Genomic DNA, 26,018 nt, shown 5'->3' on the forward strand with positions numbered 1-26,018 from the left:
AGCGGAGATGGGAGTTTTACAGTTGACTCCTGCCCAGGAATAATAGCAGAAGAACACCTCCACTTCCACTTCCATCCCCATCTTGGGGTGGGGGAGACCCCAACGAAAACCAGATTATTAAAAACCAAGCCAAACCAGAAGAAAAACAACCTCAACGAATCTTTTATTTGTCAATATGGAGTATGTAGCAAAGTAACAAACACTTCTGCATTGAAACACTGTTTTCCTCCCCAGCTTTTTTCCTTTGTGAAATTCATAGGGACAGTACACATCTTTGGGGTCTTGGCTCAGGGCCAAGTGGTCCACAGCCTAGCCTCAACATACCAGCCATTTATGTCACCATGACCTGCATGATGAATAGCGCATCTGGTCAACATCTCCCCACCAGCTCAGCTCCATCCCCCTAGCCCCTCAGCGTGGGTAGGGTTGGGAGAGGAACACTGAGGGAGTAGAGCAGGAACAGCAGCTTTATTTATGAAGGATGGCAACTCCCAAGTGTCCAAGTGTAAGAAACAGAGCAGGAGGACTGAGAAAAGATGGCAAACAGAATTCACAGTTTTGATAATAGAGAAAGTGCAATGCAAAATGGCTCCAGCCCTTCTGGACCCAGGGGCAAATGGGTATGGGGTAGGGATGAGGATCCAAGGAGAGAGATTCTCCTTCTTGGCAAAGGAAGGGAACATTCAGGGTCCTAAGAACCTCTGGGTTTGCCCTTATTTGGAAGCTGTATAGAACAGTTATAAATTCTGGAACCAGAAGCTTTTCCATTTTATAGATGAAGAAGCTGAAGTCTAAAGTCTCACAGTCAGAGGCAAAGTGGGGCCAGGGAACTTTGGGGAAATATCCTGACCCTCTCCATGTAACACTTATTGTGTCACTTACTTGTCAACTTTATTCCCCAAACCCAAATTCTAGTAAACACAAGGAGTGAAGGAGGTGGGTCAAGGTGCTAGTTTGGACAGAACCTGATAGCTCTGGACAGAATTCACCCTATGACAAATCCAATTTCCCTAGGCACAAGTCAAGTAGAGATGGATGAAACCCGTCCTAAAGGAGCTTTTCTTCACATCCCAGGCCCATCCAGAAAGAAAAGACCACCCACTTCCTCTCTTCTCTCAAAAAAGCAAAGTTCTGTACCAGCCTTCTTCCTATCCTCCTGCCTTGATCTCTTCTGAGGAGCCCCACTGCCAGCAGTGGGAGAAGGGAAACAAGGCTGGGAAGGGAATCAAGAAAACACATCAGGGAGCCACAGATAATTCCTCTGACTGCCCAGGCTCCATAGTGTAACAGGGCTAGAAGAATAGGTTTGGGGGCAGGGGCCTTTGAAGTGCCCCCGGGGCTCCCCAAATCCCATGGAGTGTCAGCCCAGTTTTGTGCAGGTGCTATCCCAGGCTGTTTCCTCTTCATCCAGGTGTCCTAGTCCGTTGAACCCAGTACACATCTTTAGGTGACAGGGTTGGGGGAGAACATACAAGGTGCAGTCTTTCTTTTCAGAAACTGGGGCTTAGAACAGTCTTCCTTGAAGTAACTTCTTCCCCCTGACCGTGATGGAGGAGGGGAAGGAGGGGAGCAAGGATGAGAGAATAGCCTGGATGTTTCCTGCCTACTCTTCAGCTCCCAGCAGGGCAGGATTGGGACCCGGAGCAGACAGGCCCTTTTGGTTCCACTGGAGAGGGTGGGGAAAGGATGGAGAAGGGTGGGGGGCCCAGAGGCACTTGATTTCCAAGGTTTCACAGACAAAATCAGACTGGAACAGAGAGGGAATGTGATATGGGCAGAGACCAATAGTCTATAGATCAGAAAGGAAGCTGGCCCCCCCAGCCAAAGTAGTGTTCAGTCTGGAGGCAGGGGTCCATGGTGCCCACCATCAGGTCATGTAGCGAGTAATGGCTCGCAGGGCGTAGAGGAGGGCTGCTTGCATCCGAGCCTCCAGCAGCAGCAGATTCACATGGACCTGGAGGAGGGAAGGAGGGGTGCAGAGAGGATCCTGTTGATAGAGTTGAGACACTCTCACCTTCCCATTTTTCCAGGACTGTCCCCCATCTTATCTCCTGCGCTATCTCACCCCAGAAATCAATCAGTGTAACCAGGGGGACCTAAGAGCTCCATGTCTCAAACGCTTAGCCCAGAAGCTAAGGTGCATGGCCTCCATACATACACAGAGCCGTCTGTCTGACTCCCTGCCTTGGTTTCTGAGATGCCTTCACTATCTCCAGACCTATAGCAGGTTCAAACTGGACAGACCTTCTGATAGAAAGTCAGAACTGGGAGGCCTTAGAACCCGGGATGTCAGAGCTGGGAGGGCCTTCCTTGGAGTATAGAACACCAAGGCTAATAGGGACCTGACAGCATAATTTTAGTGGTGCAGAGTATCTTAGAGAATATCAGAGCTAGGAAAAAACTTAAACTAACTGGTTTAATCTTTCATTCTAAAGATGAGAGAACTGAGGTCTAGAAAATCTAGTCACATACTAAGCCTGTAATGAAGCTGGGACACTAACCCACCAGCTCCTCGAGCCGTCCCCCTTCCCACTAATCTTTCTACCAGTTTTTTGTTCCAGTAATTACACCCACCCTTGCCTGCGCCTGACAAGCTAACTCCAGGGCTAACTGCTTTCCCTCAAGTCCCAGCACTTGGCCCCCCCCCACTTGCTCTATTCCCTGCCATACTGCCTCCAGCAGGAAGACCCTTTACCTTCTCAGAATGCCGAAAATGCCTCCAAAAATGATTGTACATCCTCTTGGTTGTCTTCTCTGGATAACAGGCTACAGTTTTAATATAGACCTTGAGACTCCTCTCCAAGAGCTGGTTCACCTCCCCGTAATCATAGTCATCATACCTAAAGAGGATGCCCCCAAATAGTATCAATCCTCTGCTCTCAGAGGGAAGCCCAGCCTCTGCCAAAAGGAGCTCCCCTCCCAACTCCTCGAACTCTCAGCAAAGGAGTCCCAGAGTCCCAGGTCAGGGAGCCTGCTGCCTACCTCCTCCCCTTGGAGAAGGGCTGGCAAAGGAAAGGTGAGCTAGGTGAGGAAGCTTCTCAGGCCAACCTTCCTGAGTAGTCACCTGGAGGAGGGCTCGGGAACCAGCAAGTACTGCCTAAACCCACTAGAGCTGAGGCGTCAGATCCCATTTCTATGAGAGTTTCACTTTATTATAGGACCCTTCCAGAAAGATTATAGAAATGACCCCAAGACTGGGAGAAGTGAGGAGAGGGCACAGATCCCTCCAAGACCAGGGAAGGAAAGGTGGGAAATAGAGCAGGTCCCCCTTTTTTTTTTTTCCTTCTCAGTCTCTCTACCTCTCTCCTCTTTTTCCTCTATCTCCCCCCTCTGTGTCTCTTGACTTCATCTTTCTCTGAAAGGGACAAAAAGATCTCAGACAAACAATTTAGGATTTTAGGGGATGGTTCACTGCACAGAAGCCTCTGGGTGGGCAGGGTACATCCCTCTCCCCCAGGACACCACTTAAGGGGTAAATGATCGACAAAACCTTGTTGACCATCCATGAGTGGGTGGAGGCTACTTCTCACCTAATGCCAAAGACACAATGGATGTAGTTCCAGATGGCCCTGCGGAGCATAGAGGTGTCCACGCCGCTGTGCATGGCGATGGTGTTGTAGGTCAGGTTGTACACCACCTGAAACTTCTCATCCAGCAGCTGCCCCCCCTCTGGGTAGAGTCGCTGGATCAAGGAGTAGCCGTGGTCTTCCCAGGTGTAGTCCTGAGGAGCAGAGGGCAGGGGATGAAGAAAAGTCTGGTGAACACTGGGAGCACTACTGCCAGTAGCAGCCCAGGCACAAATCTTTTGGACTCTCAATGCTCACTATCCCAAAGCAAATTTTCATGTCCCTAAAAGGGATTCTGGATCTCAGTGAGCCTCCTCCATTACTATCAGCCTTGTTGGGGCTTCTTCACTAACCTCCAGTGACCACTGTGTCCAAGGTTAGGTCTCTACACTGAAAACAATTTCCAGGGTTCCAATTATTCCCTCCCCACCCCTCCTCTCCCTACATGAGTCTGGAGGGATTTCTCCAAGGAAAGGGAAGGCTACCTGAGCACGGAAAGTTGGAGGGGCTTGGGTGCCTCGCCGGGTGAAATCCTCATACCCAAAAGTGGGATCTTCCACAAAGCACAGGACATCAGGGGATGGAGTAAGTTCTAGAATATCACCTGTGGACCAAGCCAGAGGAAGGTAAGAGTAGAGCCAGTGTAGGGGCATCTGGTTTCCAACCCTCCTGCTAAATAATGTAGAAAGGTTGAGAGAAGAAACTCTAATAAAGGTACTGCTGTCAAGACCCCCACATCCCAGATCCGGCACAAAATGGTCTCCTCTACCACAAAGTCTTTCCTTGAAATCAATGGCCAGGACAGATCTTTCCCTCCACTGGCCACCATACCCTTTTTGCTCTCTCCCTTTGTGCCAGATCTAACCTTCTCCTTCCCTCCTCCTAGACTAAAGACAAGGCCCAGAAGGGCTGAAACCCTCCCTTATCCCAACACCCCAATCCTTCCTGAGAACCCTCAGATTATCCTTGTCCCTTTCCTCTACCTAGAATTAGACCCTCCAGCTTTAACAATAAATAGCAGGATTCTGGGACTCCTTCAGAGATGCTGGGAAGGAGAGGTCACTGGTCCAGTTTGGCCAAAAGGGTCCCAGCAGACATGTGTTATACCCTCCAGAATATACCTCCAAAGCTACCATGAAGAGCTATTGTTTCCCATTGAAAAGAGCCTTAAGAAATGCATATATCCGTGTATATTTGGGGGGTGAACTATTCTCTTCCTAAGGAGATATTCTGTCAATAGACAGAAGCCCTGTTCCTCCTCCTGACCCTGGGGAGTTCCAGCCTGCTAGGTCCCAGCAGCTTTACTTGTAGGGGCCACCAGAAGGCTCTCAGACTTCTCCAGCTCAAACCGGCTCTCCATCTCCTCTTGAGAGGCTGCCTCCTCTTCCAGCTGGCATTCCTGCAGAATTTTCATTCGCTCCATCAAGGCCTCTACTTCCCGAACAGCATCAAAGCCCTGGTGGTGGGAGAGGGGAGAGAGACTAGTGGTTAAGCCTGCCCTTCATCCATCTAAAAGTAGTTCCACCTCCCCGCCCCTGATCCCAGGCCCCAAGTCCAAGTTTACCCCAGATCTCAGACCTTGCTACTTACCCCAGAACTGCTCAGGGGGTCTCCATTGGGAGGACTGCTCTGCCCACTGGACGGTGAGGGCACCTGGAGGCCAGGGTTGCTCTCTGGATCCCCATCAGGGAGGATGCCACAGCCAAAAACAAAAGATGCCAGGGAGTGATAATGGGTGAGCAAGACTACTGCCTGGATGAGCTCGGCCAGGGACCAGCTGTGTTCGCCGGTAGTCAGAAGAGCCTGGAAGATAATTCCCAGTGCCCTGCTTATTACACCTGTCTAGGGTTGAGTCCCTTCACAAATCTATGAGCTGCTTTGTTCCTCATAGCTTAATCCCACACATTACCCACTGGGGATGTCCATTAGATGTCAAGGCTCATGGCATTCTTGGGGAAAAGCTGACCCCAAGGGCAGGTGACCTTTTGTGCAAATTAATGGAAAGGCAACAATGATGATCCCTCTAACTGGGGCCTGACCTCCTTGCCATCCATCCCATCCCAGCTTTTCTCCCTCATCCCTTGACATAGTTCCCTCCCGCCTAACTTAGACCCCATTCTGTTAGTTCTTTCTGCACAGAGTATCCATCACAGAATAAGATGATTGGGGACCTTAGAAGGGAGAATATCAGAACCTGAAGAGATCTCAGGATGCAGAATGTTTGAACCCTTATTTATTGATAACATATGGATGCCAGCTAGTGTAATTATCATGATGAGGCTTCCCCCTTTACCTCAATGTGCTCCTTGGTGACAAGCCAGGGCCGATGGGCCAGCAGCTTATTGATCTCATTGAGGTTTCGGAGTTTCTGGGGAACTCGATGAATGCCTAGGAACCACTCAGGGTCTCCACCTACTTGCAGGAACTCAGACATGTGGAAGCTGATCAGGTAGGAGCACTGATGTCTGGCAGAGGCCTGTGGGAAGATGGGGGAAGATAGATTAGGGAGTGGGGAGAGACTGGCCTCCCAGACTTCTTCATTCCTCTTGTCTTGTAATCAGGGAGGAATGAATGAGGAAGCTGGATGCAGGAACTTGCTGCGCAGATGTGGCCTGGATCAGCAGAACCAGACAAGATTGGTCCAAAGGGGCAGGGAGGACGAGAGCAAAGGTCAGACTCTTATTCCTCTTTATTCTGCTTTCCCTCTGAAACCATAATTCAATTTATCTTGTTTAGATCTAACTGTTGTCTCCCTCTTAGATTGTGTAAACTCCTGGAGAGAAGACAATGCTTGCTTTTTGCCTGTCCTTGGATAACTTACACCATCTGGCCACCACTGTCTCTTCCATTAGAATGCAGGCAGCTAGGTGGTGCAGTGGGCAGAGCATCAAGACTGGGATCAAGAAGACCCAAGTTCTAACTGAGACTCTGACAAGACACTTAACCCTGCTTGCCTCCATTTCCTAATCTATAAAATGAGCTGGAGGAGAAATGGCAAACTATTCCATTATCTTAGAGAGAAAATCTCAAATGGAGTCATGAAAAGCTGGATATGACTGAAGGATTTAAAATGTAAACTCTTGGTGGGCAGGGACTCCTTTACTTTTGCTATTTCTGCAGACAACTAGCTTTTCATTAATTCCTCTCTACTCCTCTCCAGCTACCCAGAAAGAATCCAGGACACCCTCACTTTGGGGCTCTTTGCCCCAATCTTCTTTCCAATGTTCCTTCTTTCCCTACCCTGGCTGGACACCAAACCCCTTTTCCCCATCTCTAATCTCACAGGAGAAAAGCCAGAATCTCACATCCATTAAACCCTTAAGCTCACCCACTGCTTCTCAGAGCATTGTGGAAAAGGCCCCTTGAGATTACTCTTCCTGTGCTCCTCTCCCCATCCCCAGAATAGACTATTCATACCAATTTATAGTTGGTGTGAATCCAACGCATCTAACTCAACTAAGACCATCACTTCTTTTGACTTTGTTCTGCTAAAGCACTCTCAGGTCCTATGGTTTTTGCCACCCATCTCGCCACTGGGACTTGTGGGCTTTTCCATCTATGGCTCTTGATTCATTCATTCACTCACTCACTCACTCATTCAATGACATTCTACATGATGTACCAAAAAATAGAGAATAACAGCTCCCACTGTTATAAATTAGGAAGTGTAAGTATTACACCCATCATCTGGATGAAGAAACAGTTTTAAGGAAGCCCAAGTCGTACAGTGAATTTAGTAGCTGGAACTAGCTTACTCCTATAAATTAGGAAGTACAAGTATTATGCCCATTTTATGGACGAAACAGTCTTAAGGAAGCCCGGAAGCCCAAGTCATACAGTGAGTTTAGTGGCTAGGACTCAATTTAGTCCCTTGGGCTGCTTCTGGTCACCTCTTCCTAACCACAAAGCTACCCCGGGACTCACCATGATGGCAATGTAGTGCCTCCAGGAGCAGGGCAGGGGTCCATCCACTCGCAGCAGCAGGCTCTGCATCTTCCAGAAGCTGCTAAGGTAGTCGGGGTGCAGGCCCATCACCAGTGTGACATTGTCCGGCCGTCCTGAGGCCAAAATCTCCAGACCCAACTGATGCTCGATGGCCACTGGTCCCTGCTGCAGGATCTGCCAGGATAGGGAGGGCTTACATTCAGAGACCTCTCTGGTCCCCCACACCCCCAAACCCTAACTACTTCATTAACAATTCAGATGCAACACTGGTCCACTATGGGATGGACAGTGATATTCCTGAAAAATGTTTCATCTGATAAAATGAGGTAAATTTATGCATTTGTCTACAGATCATTAACAAGTTGATAGAACTGAACACTCTCCCCAAATGATGGGAAACAAAGGCAAAAACATTAAGAGCCACTAGGCATTATATTCTAGTTTTATTAAGGGCAACATAGCAAGGGGCTTAGGGAAAAAGAGCTCTGATTGGCAGCATTCAATCTGAGTCACTTCCCAAGTTGTCTTAGGAACTCAAATGAGGAATGAATGCCAGTCATCGTCTCATTCTCCACTGATCTGTATAGATTTCAGCTCCAGGCACTGTGGCTGGCCAGGGTCTGACACGCCCTCTATACCATATCAGTTTCTGGTCTCTAATGCTCCCCAGCAGCAAAGGATCCTCTGGGATCTGGCCCAGACAAGACAAGAAAGGAATTATGTCAGAACCACCCAGAGCCTCCTGGAAGAACAGGATCCTCAGACTGCTCACTACACCAAGATCCCATGTAAGAAACTTGGCAAGTAAGAGATATTGGAAGTCACCAACCAGTAAACTGAATTCCTGGACCCCTTTTCATGACAAAAAAATCCAGACAGAGAAGCAAGTGATATAGTAAGTCTCCAGCTCCCAATCAGGGACAGGGCTGATCAAGGGAAACCTAATATTTAAAAATCCAGACCTAACACAAGTATGCTAGGGCAGTGATTCATATTGCAGAGAAATGCTTAATTTACCACCCCTAGCTTGTTATATACTTTATAGACCCTTAATTATTTAAAGGTTTTCCTTCATCCCTTTCTCCCAAGTTTCCTGGGTCTTCCCTTTCCTAGGCGCTTGAATTGGGAAGATCTCCTCACTCCTTCTCCCACAACCCCAGGCAAACAAATACTTCTTGCTTACCTCTTCCACTGGGATGAAGGCACTAGGGCCTCGGGGAAGCCTCCGAGTAGGGACTACCTTCTGTTCCTAAAGGAAAAAATATTTCCCATCAATGGGGTCAGAGGCAAGGGGGTAGGAATGCTGGCTCCCTGCTCTGGGCTAGGACACAGGCCTTCCTTTGGAAGAAATCTTTAGGACCTAGTGCTGGCAGAGGTCTTAGGTTAGCAATATGTGTCAAAATATAAGGCCTGCACCTTATAACAGGAGAGGAATAAAAGTCTCTCTCCGTTCACGGTTCACCCATTAAGTCTCTAGGGACTGCCAGCCCTCCCAAACTTTCAGGAGAATACTTGAATTGAACTTGTAGGATATGGCCTTAAGCCAGTCATTTTCTCTTTTGGGAGCCTCAGTTTTCCCTATTCATAAAAGACAGGGCAGGGTAGCTCTCAGAGTCCTGGTACTTCAGTTTAGGGACTCCCCCACAGATGTCAGCTTTAGCTTCAGCTTCCCTCACCTCCTCAGGCCTCAGAGGCCTAATCTCCCTCTCTTCCCCTCCTCCAAAATAAACAAGTCAGTCTGGAAGATAAGGAGCTGCTGACTAAGCAAATCCCCTTCCTCATCCCTTCCAAGCTGAAGACAGATGGAAACAGCTCTCAAGGGGGTGGAACCAACTCTGGCCAGCTGGGGAACTGTGGCAGGGAGGTTTTCAGGAGAGGGATGGGGAGACAGGTCAAAGTTGCCTTAAGAATCTGAGTTCTAGGGAAAGGGGGGAGGAGAAGAGAAGGGAAGACAAGCTCACCTGGAAAGTGTCTCTCCCCCCCTGCCCCCCACCATCTTCTGTGGCCCACAGGGTCAGCTTGCCACAGAGAGCCCAGTGGGAAGATCCCAGGAAAGGAGATAGCAATTAGGCGCCTGAGTCCCTTCAAAGGCCTCCTGCAGCTCCACCCCCACCTTTCAACTCCATCCCAACCAACTTCCCAGGGAAGATAGATTCACACTCCCACATACCCAATCATTACATAAATACAAAGAGCTTTTTTCACAATAGCCACTTGGGGTCAACAACGAAAATATGATGATCTAGTATTTACAGATGAAGAAATTGAGGTCCTGAGGAGTCTTGTCAGTCAACAAGCATTTATTAAGTGCCTATTATGTAGCAGGCACTATATTAAGTGCTGATGTTACAAAGAAAGGCAAAAAAAAAAAAAAAAAAAAAAAAAGATGTCCCTATGTTTCCCTCGTCACCTATGGACAGTCTAATGGGGAGAAACATGAAAACAACAATGTACAGAGAAAATATTGACAGGGTATGTACAGACAAAATACTCATAGGAGAAATGGAGGTAATCACCAGAGAGAAAGCACAAACAAACAGTATAGGGATTAGGAAGGTTTCTTGTAGAAAATGGGATTTTAGCTGGGAACAAAAGGAAGTCAGGAAAGCCAGGAGGCAGAGAGAACATTTCAGATACAGGGACAGTCACTGAAAATGTTTGGCAGTCTGGAGATGGAGGGAAGCAGATGGCAGATTTCAGAATGGCCTACCTGAGATCTGAACCCAGGACTGGATTTCAGTCTAGTTCTCTCTTGGGCCAAATGAGATAATACTTGTAAAACATTTAGTACTTGGCACACAACAGGTACTTAATATAATAATGCCTCTTTCTCCTTGATCACAGCCTGCCCCATCTACCCCAAGGCACTCTTATCCCCCCTCCCCTTCCCCAGTCTTAGGTTACTTCTCCTAAGGCCGATTCTTTGATAAGATTTGGAACTAGCAAGCATTAAATGAGGAAACTGAGGTCCAGAAACCAGGTAGTTAGTAACACAGAATTCAAACTCAAGTCCTCTGTTCCAAGTCCTGTGCTCTTTCCATTATACCATTCTGAGGTAAATTCAATGGGGAACAGGGAAAGAGGGCTTAGGAGCCAGGTCCTGTCATGTTGGGGGAAGAGTTAGCTTATCCTTTTTGGGCCCTGACTCCTTCTCCACCTCCCAACCCTAAGCAATCAAAGGTCTGTCCCCAAGATCAAAGCACTATCTGTCCTTCCCCAGTTAAGTAACCCCTGGGGGAGCTCTGTGCCAAATTTACAGGAGAAATCTGAAAACCCAGCTGGCTACAAGAATGAAGGATAGAGGAGAATGACAATTTCCTCCTTCCACCCCCAGATGCTTTCCATGTCCAGTTACAACATAACAGCTCTGGGACCCCAGCCCTGATTCTGGAATTAGTGTTTTTCTGGCCACCTAAAAGGGAGCTTTGATTTTCACTTCTCATTATTTGTTAAAGGTATCACCACCCTCGATCTTTCTCCTTTCTTTTCCTTCTCTATTTCCATGAAAAATATTAGCACCACCATTGCAATCTCCCATGCTGAAAACTCCTATAGTCTCTTCCATCGTTCTCTAGTATCCTTTTCTTCCAACCTTCCAAACCATCTCCTTGCCAACTGATTTTCTTCATCCCTTCCAATCCTGATAATTTTGCTAAAGAACAGTTCTGATGACTTCATCATCCACCTTAGAGACCCCCCATTGCCACTTAACAGGTCAATCTAATAATATAAGTGGAAAAACCAATAACAAACTTCTCAGTGCCAGGGAGGCCCTTCACAACTTCATTCCATTCCTCTATACGCCAATGCTTAGGCCAGAGTGGGTTGCTGCCTGATGGTCAAGATTTATTTATGCAGTTTTCCATTTCCATCCTGAATCACATCTACAAAATCCCTGAAAATGGTTATCTATTCTCCACTTGAGTTCCTATTTGTGATAGGGAATTCACTATTACTTTTGGAAAGAAAAAAATTTGCCTTCCTGTAGCTTCCATCCATGGGTTCTTGGTTTATCCTGACAGCTTGTGTACCCAGCTAGGTGGTACGGTGGATAGAGAGTCAGTGCTGGAGTTAAAACTGACCCCAGGCAAATCACTTAACCCTATGTGCCTCAGTTTCTTCATCTGCTAAATGAGCTGGAGAAGGAAATGTATCTTCGCCAAGAAACCCTCCAGTGGGGGACATGAAAAAATGAACAGGGCTGAAATGATTGAACAAAACAAAGTTGTGGTATCTGAATATGTACTTATTAGAGCAGTTAAAAATAATAAATATAAGAGGTTTGAGAATTCTCATATATGAATGGCCACAAAGTAAGCAGACTCAGGAAAACAAGAGACACAATGAATCCAACAATATAAATGGAAAAAACTATAACAAAGCAATATAAACGGAATGCCTCCATAATATGACCAAGTTGAATCTCAAGAGAAATTAGAAGGCTTTTCCTTCTCTTCTTTAAAGAATCGGTTATGGGGATACAGCAAGCGAGGTGGGGTGATGAATAGAGCACTAGTCCTGGAGCTAGGAGAACCTGAGTTCAAATTTGACTTTAGATACTTACTAGCTGTGTGATCCTGGGCAAGTCACTTAATCCTGAATGCCTCAACACTCCTATCTCTCCCCCTCCTCCCTAAAAACGGATTATGGGTAGAGCATTACAAATGTCATACTTCTTGATGTATTGCTTAGGTCTGCAGAATTGTGAAGAGGTGAACATCATTATAGTTGTCCTTATGATAATTCTGAAGTTACTGGGTCTCCATTGTGGTGATAACTTCATTCCCTGATATATATCTGTCTATTGCACGCCTGCTAAACTTAGACAAAATTGATAAGAGTAATCCCGGAATTTGTTGGTAAATGTTTAATAATCCAGTCCTCTAAAAAGAGAGACTGTGTATAAATTATGTACTCATGATTCCAAATACATTACATTGTTAATCTAGACAATCAATTAAACAATAAATCAAGATCTGGTTTGTCAAAGCTGTTATATGTAAGATAGAGCTGCTGCTACCACATCCCTGACTATAGACCATTTGGCCAGAAAGAGGTAATAGATAAATTTGAGAAGCAAATCACAAGCCTGGTATAGAGACATAATGATATGAATAATTAGATATTTCAAATTATTCAGACATCTGTTAGAAGGCTTGATATCTTTTTTTTGTCTTCCCCCCTCTTTCTCCAAAAAGTAGAGTATCTAATAATTTCCTGACTTGTCTTAGTGTTCATCTCATTTTAAAAGGTGGAGGATCTAACGAAGGGAAGCTTTGTTTTGGATCTGATTCCCCCAAACTGGCTGCTGATACAGTGATGATAATCCTGAGGGTAGAAGAGGTCAGTGATCATTCCATAATTGTTTGACATGTATCTTATAGTTTTTTTGGGGAAAAAAAATATTTCAGAGGGTTCAGAAAAGATAGGGAATATCCCATGGCATTTCAGGGAGTTTTTCCCCAAAGAGGAATATGGGACAATCAAGAATAAAATTCTAAAGAGAAAAAGAGGAACAGTTCCAATGAAGAGGAATAATAGGATTTGTCAAAACACATCTATGTGGCTGAGCAACTTCCAACTTGTGTTGGGAGAGAAAAATCAAAACCAAAGGGAAAAAAACCAAAGGGAAAAAAAAATGAATATGGTATGTATTGATTTTACTTTCATTCTCCATAGTTCTCTCTCTGGATACAGATAGCATTTTTTATCCAAAGTTTATTGGGATTTCCAGCAGTGAACTGCTGAGAAGAACTAAGTCTTTCATAGTTGATCATCACACAATCTTGCTGTTGCTATGTATACTATATCCCTGGTTCTTCCTGTTTTGCTTAACATCAGTTTGTGTAAATCTTTCCAGGCCTTTCTAAAATCAGCTTGCTCATTTTTAAATAAGATAATATTCCATTACTTTCATATACCATAACTTATTCAGCCATTCCCCAATTCATGGACACCCACCCACCTCCCAATTCTTTGCCACCACAAAAAGCTGCTACATTTTTTGGACACGGGGGTCGTTTCCCCTCATGATTTCTTTGGGATACAGATCCAGTTGTAGTACTGCCAGATCAAAGGAAATGCAGTTTGATAGTCCTTTGGACATAGTTCCAAATTGCTCTCCAAAATAGCTGGATCAGTTCACAACTCTGCCAACAATATATTAGTGTTCCAGTTTTCCCCACATCCCCTTCAAAAATAGGATGAAGGGAAATATGGTCATTAGAACTGTAAATGTGAATGAGATGAACTCTCAGAATTAGTCAAACCTAATCACAAAATAAATAAGGAAGAAACTAAGGAGATTAATGGAATCCTAGAAAACCATAGATCTATCCTATGATAGACCTCTGGAGAAAATTGAATAGTAACAGAATGGAATACACCTTTCTTTCAGCAGTGCATAGCATATACACTAAAATTGTTTTAGGCATAAAAGTTTCACAATCAAATGTAAAAAGGTAGAGATGCTTTTTAGACCATAAGGCTTTGAAAGTTATATTCAATAAAGCGCCAGGGAAAGACAGACTGAAAACAATTGGAAATTAAATAATCTAATTCTAAAGAATGAGTGGGTCAAATAAAAAAATCATAGTAATGTTTTCATCCAATAATGAGACAGCATACCAAAACCTATGGGATGCAGCCAAAGCAGTTCTTAGGTGAAATTTTCTCTCTCTAAATAGTTATATGAATAAAATAGAGAAAGAGAAGATCAATGAATTGAGCTTATTTAGATTTTTAAAAAAGAAATGTACAGAAGATGAATGAATGAGGCCAAAAACAAAAGAATGCTTCAGGAATTTTGAAGTTCAGAATGAGCTGAAGTTAAAGAAAACAAGAAAAAGATTTTTTTTTAAAGCTATATTGGGAGAAAAAGGAAGACCAAAGAAAAGGAGACAGTCATAAAAGAGAGAGAAGGTAGAATTGCTTAATTCTTGTTTTTGTTTTTGTTCTTTGTGCAAAAAGGGGGAATGACCTTTACATTGGAAAGGAAAGAACAGAGAATTCCATACTCAGGTAAGGAAGTAGTAAGAGGACTTGGTCCCTGGAAAGCCAAGTCCCCTGACTGGGGCAAACTACAACCTTGGGTTCAAAAGAACTGGCTGATCGGATTGCTGAGTAGTGATATTTGAAAGATCAAACAGAAGCATTTTAAATGACGAAAACCAATAGCTGTAGCCACTTCCAAACTGTAGTCTGCAAATTCTAATTTGTTCCAGTGAGTTTGACTTCTATTCCTGGCAAAATTGAGAATGCATTAAAGCGATATGGATGAACATCTGCAAAGGAAGTTGCAGTAACTAAGAACCAACATGGCTTCATTAAGTACAGGTGGTGCCAGAGTGACCTCAAGTCACTTTCCTGACACACCTGCTAAACTAGTAGACAAAGGGAAAACTATGGATATAGTCTACCTCGATTTTTAGTAAAACTGTTGATGTGTCACACTGTTCTGGACCTGTCAGGAAGGCAATCAGATGGATTTCCAAAATGAGCCGATGGATGACAACAGAGTAACTGACAGAATCAAGATCCAAGAGGATCCTCATAGGTCGGAACTATTAAGACTAAAAAAAAGGAATTGGTCTTCAGAAGATAAGGCTTAGTAGGCAGGACATAATTGATTGTCTTAAATTGTCTAAAGAGATGTGACAAAAAAAAAAAAAAAAAAAAAAAAAAACACCAAGATCTAACAATTTCTACTGTTCAAAAGTGGCTAGAACCCCTGTCCTACAATCCTGAGTTCAAATTTGACCTCAGACACTTAATAGCTGTTTGACCGTGAGCAAGTTACTTAATCCTATTTGCTTGAGATATTTAAGTGACCCAGGATATACAGATGTAGGGGACATGCTGGATCCTGGGTCCTAGACTAGCTTATGAAAATTACTAGCATAAACATTTTCTAAAATCACTAACACTATATGTTTAGACTTGCTGGGCCCCAAAGAAGGAACACTTGCTCTGTAAACTATTCTTGAAACCAGGCAACCAAGTTGCTGTTTTGACTCTGTTTTTAACAGACCCTGTGGCTAGGTTATTGTCTGAAAAAGACTATTTTTAGTAGGCTTAGTATTTCTAACATGGATCAGGGACAACATTTTAGTATAAAAGTTTTCTTCCCCCTGACCCTAATTACCAATTAGCTTTGTCAAAATAAAGCTTTGACTTAAAAGAGAATCTTGTAAGAGCAGTTTCACTCCTATTCCACTCCAGCAACATAGCTATATAAAATAGGTATACAAACCAAACATTTACTGATTATAAACCATCATTTTGAGACTTCCACAATCAGTTATAGACCTCAAGTGGGATACAATGCAGTTTAAGAAGCCCTAAGGACTCCAGAAAATCCTTCATTCCATACTCTTCAGCTTTATCTTTTAAATCAAGGCACATTAACTGAAGAACAATTATTCATTAGGATTTAGGGCAGAAAAGGAGTTTTCCCTAACCTCCTTCCTCTCTATTTAATGATAAGAAAACCGAATTCAGAAAAGGGAAATGATTAAAGTTACATGGTGCATTAGTATCAAGCCAAGGCTAGTACACAAGTCTCATGCTGAGCTCTACTCAGCAGGTTCTGGGTCTGCCTGGAAAAAAAAGCCAAATGCAACACAGAACAAGAGAAAATCAAAAATCCCTTTCTTCTCAAACGATATGAACAGATGATTTTCATATGATAAAATTAAAGTCATCTATAGTCACATGAAAAAATGCTCAAAATCATTATTAATTTGAAGAAATACAAATTAAAACAACTGAGGTACTATTTCACACCTCTCAGATTGGCTAAGATAATGATAAATACTGAAGGGGATGTGGGAAAACTGGGACACTAATGTATTGGTGGAATTGTGAAATGATCCAACCATTCTGGAGAGCAATTTGGAACTATGCCCAAAGAATCATAAAACTGTGCATACTCTTTGATCCACCAGGGCCACTGTAGGTCTGTCTCCCAAGGAAATCATAAAAGAGGGGAAAGGACCCACCTGTGCAAAAATGTTTGTAGCAACTCTTTGTATGGTGGCAAAGAAATGGAAAATGAATAGATGCCCACTGATTGGGGAATGGCTCAATAAATTATTATATGTGAAAGTAATGAAATATACAGTACGGTGATGATAAACAAACTGATTTTAGAAAGGCCTGAAAAGATTTACATGAACTAATGCTGAATAAAACAAGCAGAATCAGGAATACACAGTAATACACAGTAATAGCAAGATTTCGTGAAGATCAACTATGAAAGATTTGGTTCTTTTCAGTGGTTCACTGATCTAAGGCAATCCCAACATGATAAAGAAAGGTGTATTTAAAAAAAATGCACATGTATAATCAGAAAAACAATATTAAAAATACTTGAAGATACCTATTCTTATCTTCTGTCTTTTGTTCTTCCCCCAATCAGGAAATTGCAGTTTATAAACACTCTATAACCCTAGCATATGACCCTTCACCTCCCGTTTCCAGGCCTTTGTCTTTGCTGTCCCTCATGCCTGAATGCCCTTCCACTTTACCTCTTCGACTATGTCTTTGATGATTATGTATTTTATATTCACATTTGCCTCCTCTTTAGGAATGAGAATTCCTAGAAGGCAAGGACTGTGGTTTTTTTTTTTTTTTCTTTTTTCTTTTTCTTTGTTAGTGCCAGTACTTAGCACTGGACTTGGCACAATATAAATGCTTAGAGATAATACTTGTTGGCTGACTGACTGGCTTCTAGTTTTAAAGTTATCTGGGGAACTGAGAGGTTAAATGATTTTCAAAGTATAAATCAGAGTCCTTCCAGTTCCCCCATCTAATAGTGAGGCTCATTTCTCCCTAATGGTTCTAAGTACCACTTAGTCAGCACTTAGCAGTGAAGACTCTCCTTAGCACACACCCAAAGGGTTAGGGTCTCTCTCCACTTGGGTTAAAACCCTTTAATGGGGTTCCTGTGGTCTACACTGTAAATTTCAAAGCCTTGGCCTGGTATTGCAGACTCTCTCCACCCTTCAGTGCCACCTTATCTTTCTGCTGCTAGTTCTGATTATTCCTAATCATGTATTACAACTAAATTAACCTACTAATTATCTGGTTTGAGGACTCGAATCCCCCAGTATGAAAAATGGCTTAGACTTCATCAATATCTCCATCTCCAATTCTACTGCCTCCCTGAAGCCTTGTCTGATTCCTGTAATCAAAACTAATTTTTTCTCCCCAAATTAATCCTTTGTGGATGCTCTTTTGTAAGAATTACATGAGTCTGCCTTGTGTCCCCCATAGGCTTTGGGGTGAGGACTCGTTATCTAAATGGGTATAACCCTGGCTCACTAATTTGTACATGTTTTAAAAATTACATTTTGGGGGGGTGTTTTTATTGTTTTGTTAAATATTTCCCACTTTAACCTGGTTTGAGCTAATGGCAGGTGAATGTTTGACTCTTCCAGTATAAACCATGTGAGTGTCCCTCTTCTATAGGTGTGGTCGGATCGATTTTGCAGTGGTAAAGTCCTGAATTGACCGTCTGGAGGATCGGGGGCTCAGGATCTGTCTGGGAAAGTTCCCTTGGACTCACTCTTCTTATCTATCAACTGCTTTCTTGGGGGAAAAAAACCACCCAAACACCTGCTCTCCAAAAGAAAACAGACTTCCTTGTCCTTCCAAGCTTTCTCAAGACAGTAGGAATACTCATTAACTTGTCGGTCAGCGGCGAGACATCTCCGAAGTTTTCCACTGGGGAACGATTCTATCAGGTGAGAGGGCACGGCCTTGCTCCTTCCACTGCAGAGCTCCCACCCGCCCCTGGACACACCTGGAGGAGGGAGGGGGCGGAGTGTCCGCTGGAGAGGGAGAAGGCTGAGTTCTTTTTTTCACCTCCGGAAAGGAACCATTAGTCTTTCTATCACACTAGCCCCTAGAGGTCGGGGAGGTCATTCGGAGTCCTCCTTTATTCGGGAAGTAAGATGGTTTAGGGCAAAAGAGGAAGGTCTCCGAGGATTGAGGATCAGCATTCGAATCTAGTCTCTACTGTTACTATCTATGCGACCTTACAAGTCACTCCGTCTCCGACGATCTCCCGTTTTTTCCTCAGGAAAAGCCTGGGGCTTTTATTCTCAGGCCCCCTCCAGGACTACCCGGGCAGTTCTCACGTAGATGGAAAGGTTGCACTCCCCTTCAGGAAGTTCTCAGTTTAACACGTTGGGAGGCACTTCTACCCCTCTCCCCCCAACATTTCATACAAACCAAATCTGAAGTTTGGAAACTTCAAAAGGGGCAAATCTTCCCAAATGCAAAAATATTTCTAAATCCTGGAATGAGATTCGGACAGGAGAAAGGTCTGATCTAAATCAGGTGAGGTTAGTCCCGGAAAGCTTCCTGGAGGAGGGGAACTTGCATAGCTCATGCCTCAACAACGTTTTCCAGCTTACCAAGCTTTTTCCTCATGACGAAGGGGTGAGTAAGGTAGAACAGACAAGCGCCGAGGCAAGGATGGGGACACAAGGCTCAGGAGGGCCAGGTCTCCCAGCTACCAAGTGGCTGAGCTCACTGCTCAGACCGCTGGCTCGCGGCTGCTCGGTTCTTTTCCTCAGCCCCTCTTGGCCAAAGGCGAGAGGTCACCACCAGGCTCCTAATCCTTTTCGGGAGCTCCCACGAAGTCGCCGGCTCTCCCCAGTCCAGGGAGCACCTTGCTCCTTGCCGTAGGGAGCTTTTTTCCGCTCTTACCCTCCCCCCACACGCGGGTCCGAGATCTCCCCTCCACAGTAAGGAAGACAGCGGGGACCGAGGAAGGGCAGGACCCGGGAGCACCTCTAAGTGCCCTGAAAGTCTCCTCCTCCGCCCCAAGAATGAAGGATTTCTCGCGACCATCTCCCCACAGGCACAGTTCCAAGACCTCAAAAGAAGGTTTTCCCACGGGGAAAACAGGAAAGAAAAGGACAGGGTGGGCACCGACGGGCCCAGGCATGTCTAGGCTTGAAGGCTGCGCTTACTGGGCAAGCCGCGGGCCAGTCCGTGAAGCCCCTCCTTCCCCCACCCCCTCTCGGTCCCCAGAAGCCGTCCCGGGGTAGTCCCGGGGAAGGAGGGTGGAGGAGGAGGAGCAGCAGCGGCGGCAGGAGGTCAGCGCCGGCCAGTTGATGCAACCCCAGAACCAGGTTACATTCTATACTCAGCTCCTAACTCCCGATCCCAAACCCAAAGCTGCGCCGGCCGTCGGAGCTGTCCCGAGGCCAGAGGATCCCTCCAAAATTTGGGAAAACTGCTGGGTAGGGTCCGGCTCACTCACCTCCGCGGCCCCAGCGCCGCCGCACTGAGCGTACGGGATGTAGCCCTGGATTCCGGCGCAGCTCTCCGCGTCCGCCACGATCATGGTGCCAGCCAGCGCGTACCTCCCCTGCGGGGCTCGCGGGACGGGTCGCGGGGGCGCGGCGCGCAAGTGGATCCCGGGGTCGTCGACGCTCCCAGCGAGGCGGGGCTCTGCACCTGTCCGCAGCACGGGAAGGGTGCCTGGCTACCGGAGGGGCGCCCCAGGTTCTACAGTGTCCCCAGGGGGTCTTAAAATTCTAGAGTGAAGAGGGTCTTGGCAATCACAGCTCACCGACATCCCGGCCCCCGACTGCCTTTAGCTTCTCAGGACCCGACCTCGGCAACAGGGACTACCCAGCCGCAGGTCGGGGGGAGGAGTGGGGAGGGCGGGGATACAAAAGCCCCAGGCTCTGGCCAATCACCTACTTGCTGGTTAGGCAAGAGGAGGAGACATCTTTCCTCTACGAACGGCTTCTCTCAACTATCTTCCAATGGGCTCAGGGAAGCGCTGAGAGACCTGGGAGTTGTAGTTTTTAACCCGTAGAGAGACCAAGAGTGACATTCCCAGATAGTCATTTCGATCGCCTGATGAAATGCAACTTTTTAGGGTCTGGGCCGGGCATCTGAATGGAGAATTTCAAACCAGTTCATGCTGCAGATTGTAAATTCCTGGTGAGATTATCTGGGGTGTCAGGATGGAATTTGGAAGAGAAATGCATATTGATATCGCTCCAGTTAACTATATTTTTATATTTATATTGTAATTAAATATAAATCCGAACCTGAGGGAATCTTAGGTCAATATATCCAATTTGCCCTCAAACAGGCCTGCATCTTCAAACATACTAGATTCTCCAGACATTCAGATATGATCTGAAATTTTCCAGCAGGGATTTCATAACTTCCCTAAGAAATTCTTTTTGATGTCCAACTTGAATGTTTCTTGCTGGAGTTTCAGTCTTTTTCTATTCCTTTATTCTCCTTAACCAGTTTGCACTATTTGACTATTTAACAGTATTTAATCACTCATAGATTCTTCAATCAATTAATCAACAAACATTTGCTAAACTTCTCTAAGTGTTGGGGCACCAAATTTGAAACATTAAACTATCTTGGTTTTCTCATCTACCAGATGATACCTCTTGGCTCCTTACATAGATTCCCCTCTTTGATTCCCTCCTCCCCTATAAAGGAGGGGGGCATTTCCTCCAACTTCTGACCTTGACCCTTTTCTGCCTAGGAAAGGGAAGAAAGAAAAGGGAAGGAGTAAGGTGGGGAGAAAATAATAGGGCTGAGGGAAGGGACTGCTAGTTGATGCAACATCGAGCCTGAGTTACATTTTTCCAACTCTCTCATGCATACACCATCCCAACTCAGAAGCTGGGTTAGGAAAGGGCAGCTAGCACTTTAAAATTAACAAAAATGGAGATAGACCTGAGGAAGGTCTTCTGGGACTTGTTTGACCTTGGGAGAGTAGGGAAAGTAGCTAGGTTCCTGACACTTTCCTCTTTTCAGTTTGGATGTCCTTTATCTTCCAAACTGCCCCTAGCACTTCCATGCTGTGGATTTCTCTCAAATTTATCTTTTAATCTCTGATCTCTGCTCTCAGTTCAAGTTTCAACCTACTTGTTGAATATTTCCATGAAAATGTATCTCTGGGAATTAAAAAAGCTGTAGCTTTTTTATACTGAAAACTGAATTCATCTTCCTAAAGGCAGTTACTTCCTCTTGGCTTTCTCCTTTTTGTTAATTGTTCCAGATATTCCACTGAAAACTTGACTCATCTTTCTCCCTATACCATATCAGTTCTTGTCCATTTTTCCTTTCTACTTCCAGAGTCCAAACTCAAATGTAGGTAATGGTGATCATCTGCCACTTAGATTATAATAATAGCTTCCTCTTAATTGGTAGACTATTTCTCTTCTCCTGCCTCCTTCAATCTAGTCTACCCCTCCTGCTAGAAGAATCTTTCTTTTTTGATGCAATCCATTAAATGATTTGCCCAGGATCACTAAATAAGTGTCTGAGGTCAAATCTGAACTCAGATCCTCCTGACTCCAGAATTGGGACTCTATTCACTGTGTCACCTATCTGTGGGCGAGGAGGACCTGGGAATCTTTTTAAAACTTAAGCCTGACCCTGTTACTCAACTGTTTGAAAGTCTTCAATGGTTTTCCTTGGTATAAAATGATCAAGTTTAATCTAATTCTGGCATTTAAGACCCTCCACAATTGGCTCCAAAATTCCTTTCCAATCTTATAGAATGGATTAAGAGCTCCAGGAGACTTTAGTGGTTACTTAATCTCTCTCATTTCACAGATAAGTAAACAGAATGAGATTAAGTAACTAGTCCAAATCACCCCTTGAGAGTAGCAAGGCTGGGATTTGACACCAGGTTCCTCTGACTACAAATGCATTAATATTCATGATATTGATATTTCAAAGCACAAGTTACCCTTGTGCACACCGTGCTCCAGCCAAACTGTATTAGAAGACATTTCCAAACACACTTTCCCATTTTCCTGCCTTTATTCAACATACCTCTTTCCTCTTTTTCTCTTCCTCTCTCTTCATTCTCCCTCTCCTTTTCTCTTCCTGTATCTGTGTGTATGTGTATTTTTCTCTTCCCTTCCTTCCTTCATCTCCTAGACCTGTCTGTTGAAATCTCATTATTCTTTAAGGATCAGCTCCAATGTCATTTCACCCCCAGAAATAATGTCTCTTCCTACCTCCCTCCTCTCTGCCCATCGCTCTGTCTGTCTCCCCCCCCATCCCCACAGTACCACTTACTGTTACCATAATTCTTATTGCCTACTGCCTTAATGTGCAGTTATTAGTATCAACATCTTCTTTCCCCCATAAGACTCTGCCATAAACTCCATGACAGGGATTGTGCCTCATTCATCTCCAATAGCAACAATAGTACAAAGTACTTTGTAATCAAAATCTTTTTTTTTTTTAGCTCACAAAAGCCTTAGATTGGTGGTGCAAGTATTATTCCCTTTTTGCAGGTCAGGATATTAAAATTTAGAGGTACAGTGGTTGGCCCAAGGTCACATAGAAAATGCCAGTTTCCCAACTCTCAAATACAATTCTCTTTTTGCTTTCCCAGGCTGTTTCTTCGTATCTCCCTTCATACCTTATATACAAAAGGAACTCAATAAATACTCATTCAATTAAAGGATTCTGTGATTTGAAATGGTCACATAAAGAAATCCAGGTGTGTCCCTTCAAGTCTGGTTGAAATTACCAGTCTATCCAATTGATTTTTCAGCTTTCACTCTTTTTTTCAGAGCAATAAAAGGAGCATGCTAATCTCTAGTTCTCGAATCAGTATCTCCAGGTACGATTCCAAAGCCAGGGAAACATACTAGACCCAGAAATTTAAAACAAGCCCCAGTACACGAGCTGTGCAGAAGTATCTATGCTAAAGGGAAGAGTGTTTCCTTCCACCAGTGAGGAAGGTAAAATGATAAAGACTTCAAAACCAGCCTAAGAGGGACACCGGTAAATTGGAAGGGAAAAAACAGGTTTGAATTTTCGCAAGCAGATAGTGCCCTCTGCTGGGCATATGTTGTTACAATTCAAAGTAGTAACAGAAAAACGCTACCTTTGAGTTTCTCTTGTCCATCCTCATTATATAGAGAGCACGAACCCGGAGGCCTCAAGGGGACTGCCATTGCACAAGATCTGAGCTTGTAATGGCATAAGTAGAATACAAACCCAGCTCCTCTGGTCAGAGGCTTCTGGCCACAGCGCCCAAACAGCCTGATTGCAGAGACTGGATCAGCTTGTCAGTGGTGACCAGCTATGTGGTCCAAGCATTACTCTGAGAATGGTTCTGCTTTTAGGCATAATATGGCCAAGGTCCAAAGAAGCCTAGGGGCAACTCCTTAATTTTACAGAATAACCGAGGAAGAGAGAAAGAGATGGAGTAGGGGCAGAGTTGTCCTAAATCACACAAAGTCTCAGTAGCCTAAGATCAGACTGAAACCAAATGTCTAGATTTCTGATTCAGGCTTGTGCCCCATTGTACCACAATGCCCCGACAGCCTAACATTTCTCCCAAAGGACAGTACTCTTCCTCTCCATCTATCAACATTTCCCAATTCCTAAAATATGCCTACATATACCCCCAATTAAAAAAAAAAATCTTCCTCCTTTCCAAGGCAATATCCCTCCTGTTATTCCCAATAGGAGTCCTACTCACCGTCAGGATCCCCTTCTCCCAGGCTGGATGCTCCCAAAGCAAGAGCATTCCCTCAGCTTCCTCAGACACCGGATGGCCTTCCTTTGCCCTTTGCTGAATTCCCTTGCCTCTTTTTCATCTCAGATGCTGCTCTGATCCCCCTCTTTGGGCTCATCTAGTTCATACCCCTCATTTAACAAATAAAAAAACCCTGCTGCCCAGACATGTGAACAGCTACCTTCCTAATGCAATCCATCAGAATTGGGCACTTTCCCAGGCGGGGGAAACCCCTAAGGGAGAATCAATACCATTGCAAGCATCTCCAGAAGTCTTCAGAACGTTTTGGTCACACCTTCCTCTTGGGCTTGCAGATGAGGTGTCAGGTAGACTTGCTCTGATCAGGAACAGTACCTTAAACCCTTCGACTTGCTAGCTTTTTTTCTTTTTCTTTTTGCTCAGCAACAGGCTCCCTTTTATATGTTGACTAGTGGCCAATTAAAAAGGAGATGGGTGGGATTTGTCTGGCAGCCAATAGGTGACCTCTGGGAATAGCTCCGGGAAGCTGATAGGTGCAGTCCAGTTTCTGACTTGGTTACAGAGGCTAAACCAAGGGCCTTTCAGAAGAATGGGGAAAGGATGCTCTTTAAATCCTCGGAGTTCTGCCTCCTAATGCTTTCTGATAGGTAGTTAGGTAGTAGCCTACCTGTACTGCACAAGACAATGAACAGCTCTTTTTCCTCTTGATTCATAGGAGGGGGGTAAAAGTGGGGTGGGGGGTAGCTGGGGAAAATTCAAGGAGTTAGGCTGCTGACCGATGCTCTACCAGTCAACATGGTGCCAAACTGGACAGGTTTTTGTTGTCAAGTGGGAAAGTATTTAATATGGCTAACTGGCTCCCTGACAATACAGTGATGTTTTAATAACCACTTGTTGATTTTTTTTTTTAATTGTGTCCGACTTTTTGTGACTCCATTCCTTTTTCAGTTTGTTTACAGAGAAGAAAACTGAGCCAAATAGTATTAAGAGACTTACCCTGGATCTACAGCTATTAAGTGTCTGAGGCTGAATTTGAATTCAGGTTTTTCTGACTTCATACACAATACTCTTTATCAATTGTGCCACCTAGCTTCCCCTTAATAGCTATAATCTTAAAATTCTCAATGGGGAATTTGAGAAACCATTTTAATCATCTTGACATTGAAAGAAAGTAAACTAGATTTGAAGATGACTTAAAATAAGTTTTGGTTCTGCCACTTAGAATTGTGTGAATTGAGGCAAGTCACTAATTCACTCTGGACTTGTTTCTTTCTCTGTAAAACTGAGCTAATTGAATTAGACACAGTGATGTTCTGAGAAACAAATGAGGCCATTCAAAACATGTTATGACCTATAATTAACTCTAATTCTATATTTACAATGTCAGGAGAAATCAATAAAATTGTTGGGTGTATTGGATGGACTCCCTGTGGCTGACATTGGAGGATAGGTGTAATAGGGAAGGGAAAAATCAATTCTCCAAACTTATGAAATTAGCCCTACTTCAGTATTTCCAAAAGTATTTCCTAGTCCCAGGCCTCTTAAACTTTTTCCACTTTTAACTCTTCTCATCCAAGAAAATTTTATATAATCCCAAGTATACAGATATATAAAACAGATATACAAATCAAATACTGACAATAATAATTTTATGATCTCCACATTCAATTACAAGACCCCATATGGAGTACTGACCCATAGTTTTAGAAGCTTTGACCTATTCCACTCCCTTCATTTTCCAACTCCAGGCACTGAAGCCTTTTCCAAGATTATACAGCAGGTTGGAGGTGAGATTGGCTTGGAAGACAGGTCTCTTAATTCCCAGACCTGGGTGCTTCTCATTGCCTCATGGTTCCTCATTGTCAAGACACAGCCTGAGGTAGTCAATCTATGTGGCAATGAAGAGTAGAAGAATGAACTTCAGAACATGGTAATTTGCCACAAAGTCAATGGAATTAAGTGCCCATACTGACATTTTTGGCAGGCAG

General features: G+C 44.3%; 1 protein-coding gene across 4 annotated transcripts; it reads right to left on the bottom strand.

Moving 5' to 3' along the window:
• Positions 1–144: 144 nt before the first annotated feature.
• On the bottom strand, positions 145–24,329 carry SESN2 (sestrin 2). Of its 4 annotated transcripts, none has more exons than XM_074305620.1 (10): positions 24,303–24,329; positions 8,695–8,760; positions 7,491–7,685; positions 5,860–6,042; positions 5,157–5,369; positions 4,872–5,022; positions 4,052–4,170; positions 3,531–3,721; positions 2,696–2,840; positions 145–1,987 (listed from the first exon to the last, which is right to left on the bottom strand). In XM_074305620.1, the coding sequence occupies exons 1-10, from the start codon at positions 24,312–24,314 to the stop codon at positions 1,868–1,870; spliced, it is 1,395 nt and encodes a 464-aa protein (XP_074161721.1). In that variant the 5' UTR covers positions 24,315–24,329; the 3' UTR covers positions 145–1,867. The 4 variants fall into 4 exon arrangements, with proteins under 4 accessions (XP_074161721.1, XP_074161718.1, XP_074161717.1 ...); XM_074305617.1 differs by lacking the exon at positions 24,303–24,329 and adding an exon at positions 19,786–20,167 and having other exon boundaries at positions 145–1,954; XM_074305616.1 differs by lacking the exon at positions 24,303–24,329 and adding an exon at positions 19,786–20,167.
• Positions 24,330–26,018: the final 1,689 nt, after the last annotated feature.

This window comes from Sminthopsis crassicaudata, chromosome 3, assembly GCF_048593235.1.
Source record: "Sminthopsis crassicaudata isolate SCR6 chromosome 3, ASM4859323v1, whole genome shotgun sequence".
Taxonomy (NCBI): domain Eukaryota; kingdom Metazoa; phylum Chordata; class Mammalia; order Dasyuromorphia; family Dasyuridae; genus Sminthopsis; species Sminthopsis crassicaudata.

Excerpts from the sequence above, each read along its gene's own strand:
- SESN2 (XM_074305616.1), bottom strand. The coding sequence starts at position 19,869 with ATGATCGTGGCGGACGCGGAGAGCTGCGCCGGAATCCAGGGCTACATC. Across the intron at positions 5,370-5,859 it reads TCACCAAGGAGCACATTGAG|GCTCTTCTGACTACCGGCGA; the intron begins GTAAAGGGGGAA and ends ATTATCTTCCAG. Across the intron at positions 4,171-4,871 it reads CCTTCTGGTGGCCCCTACAA|GTGATATTCTAGAACTTACT; the intron begins GTAAAGCTGCTG and ends CTTGGTCCACAG.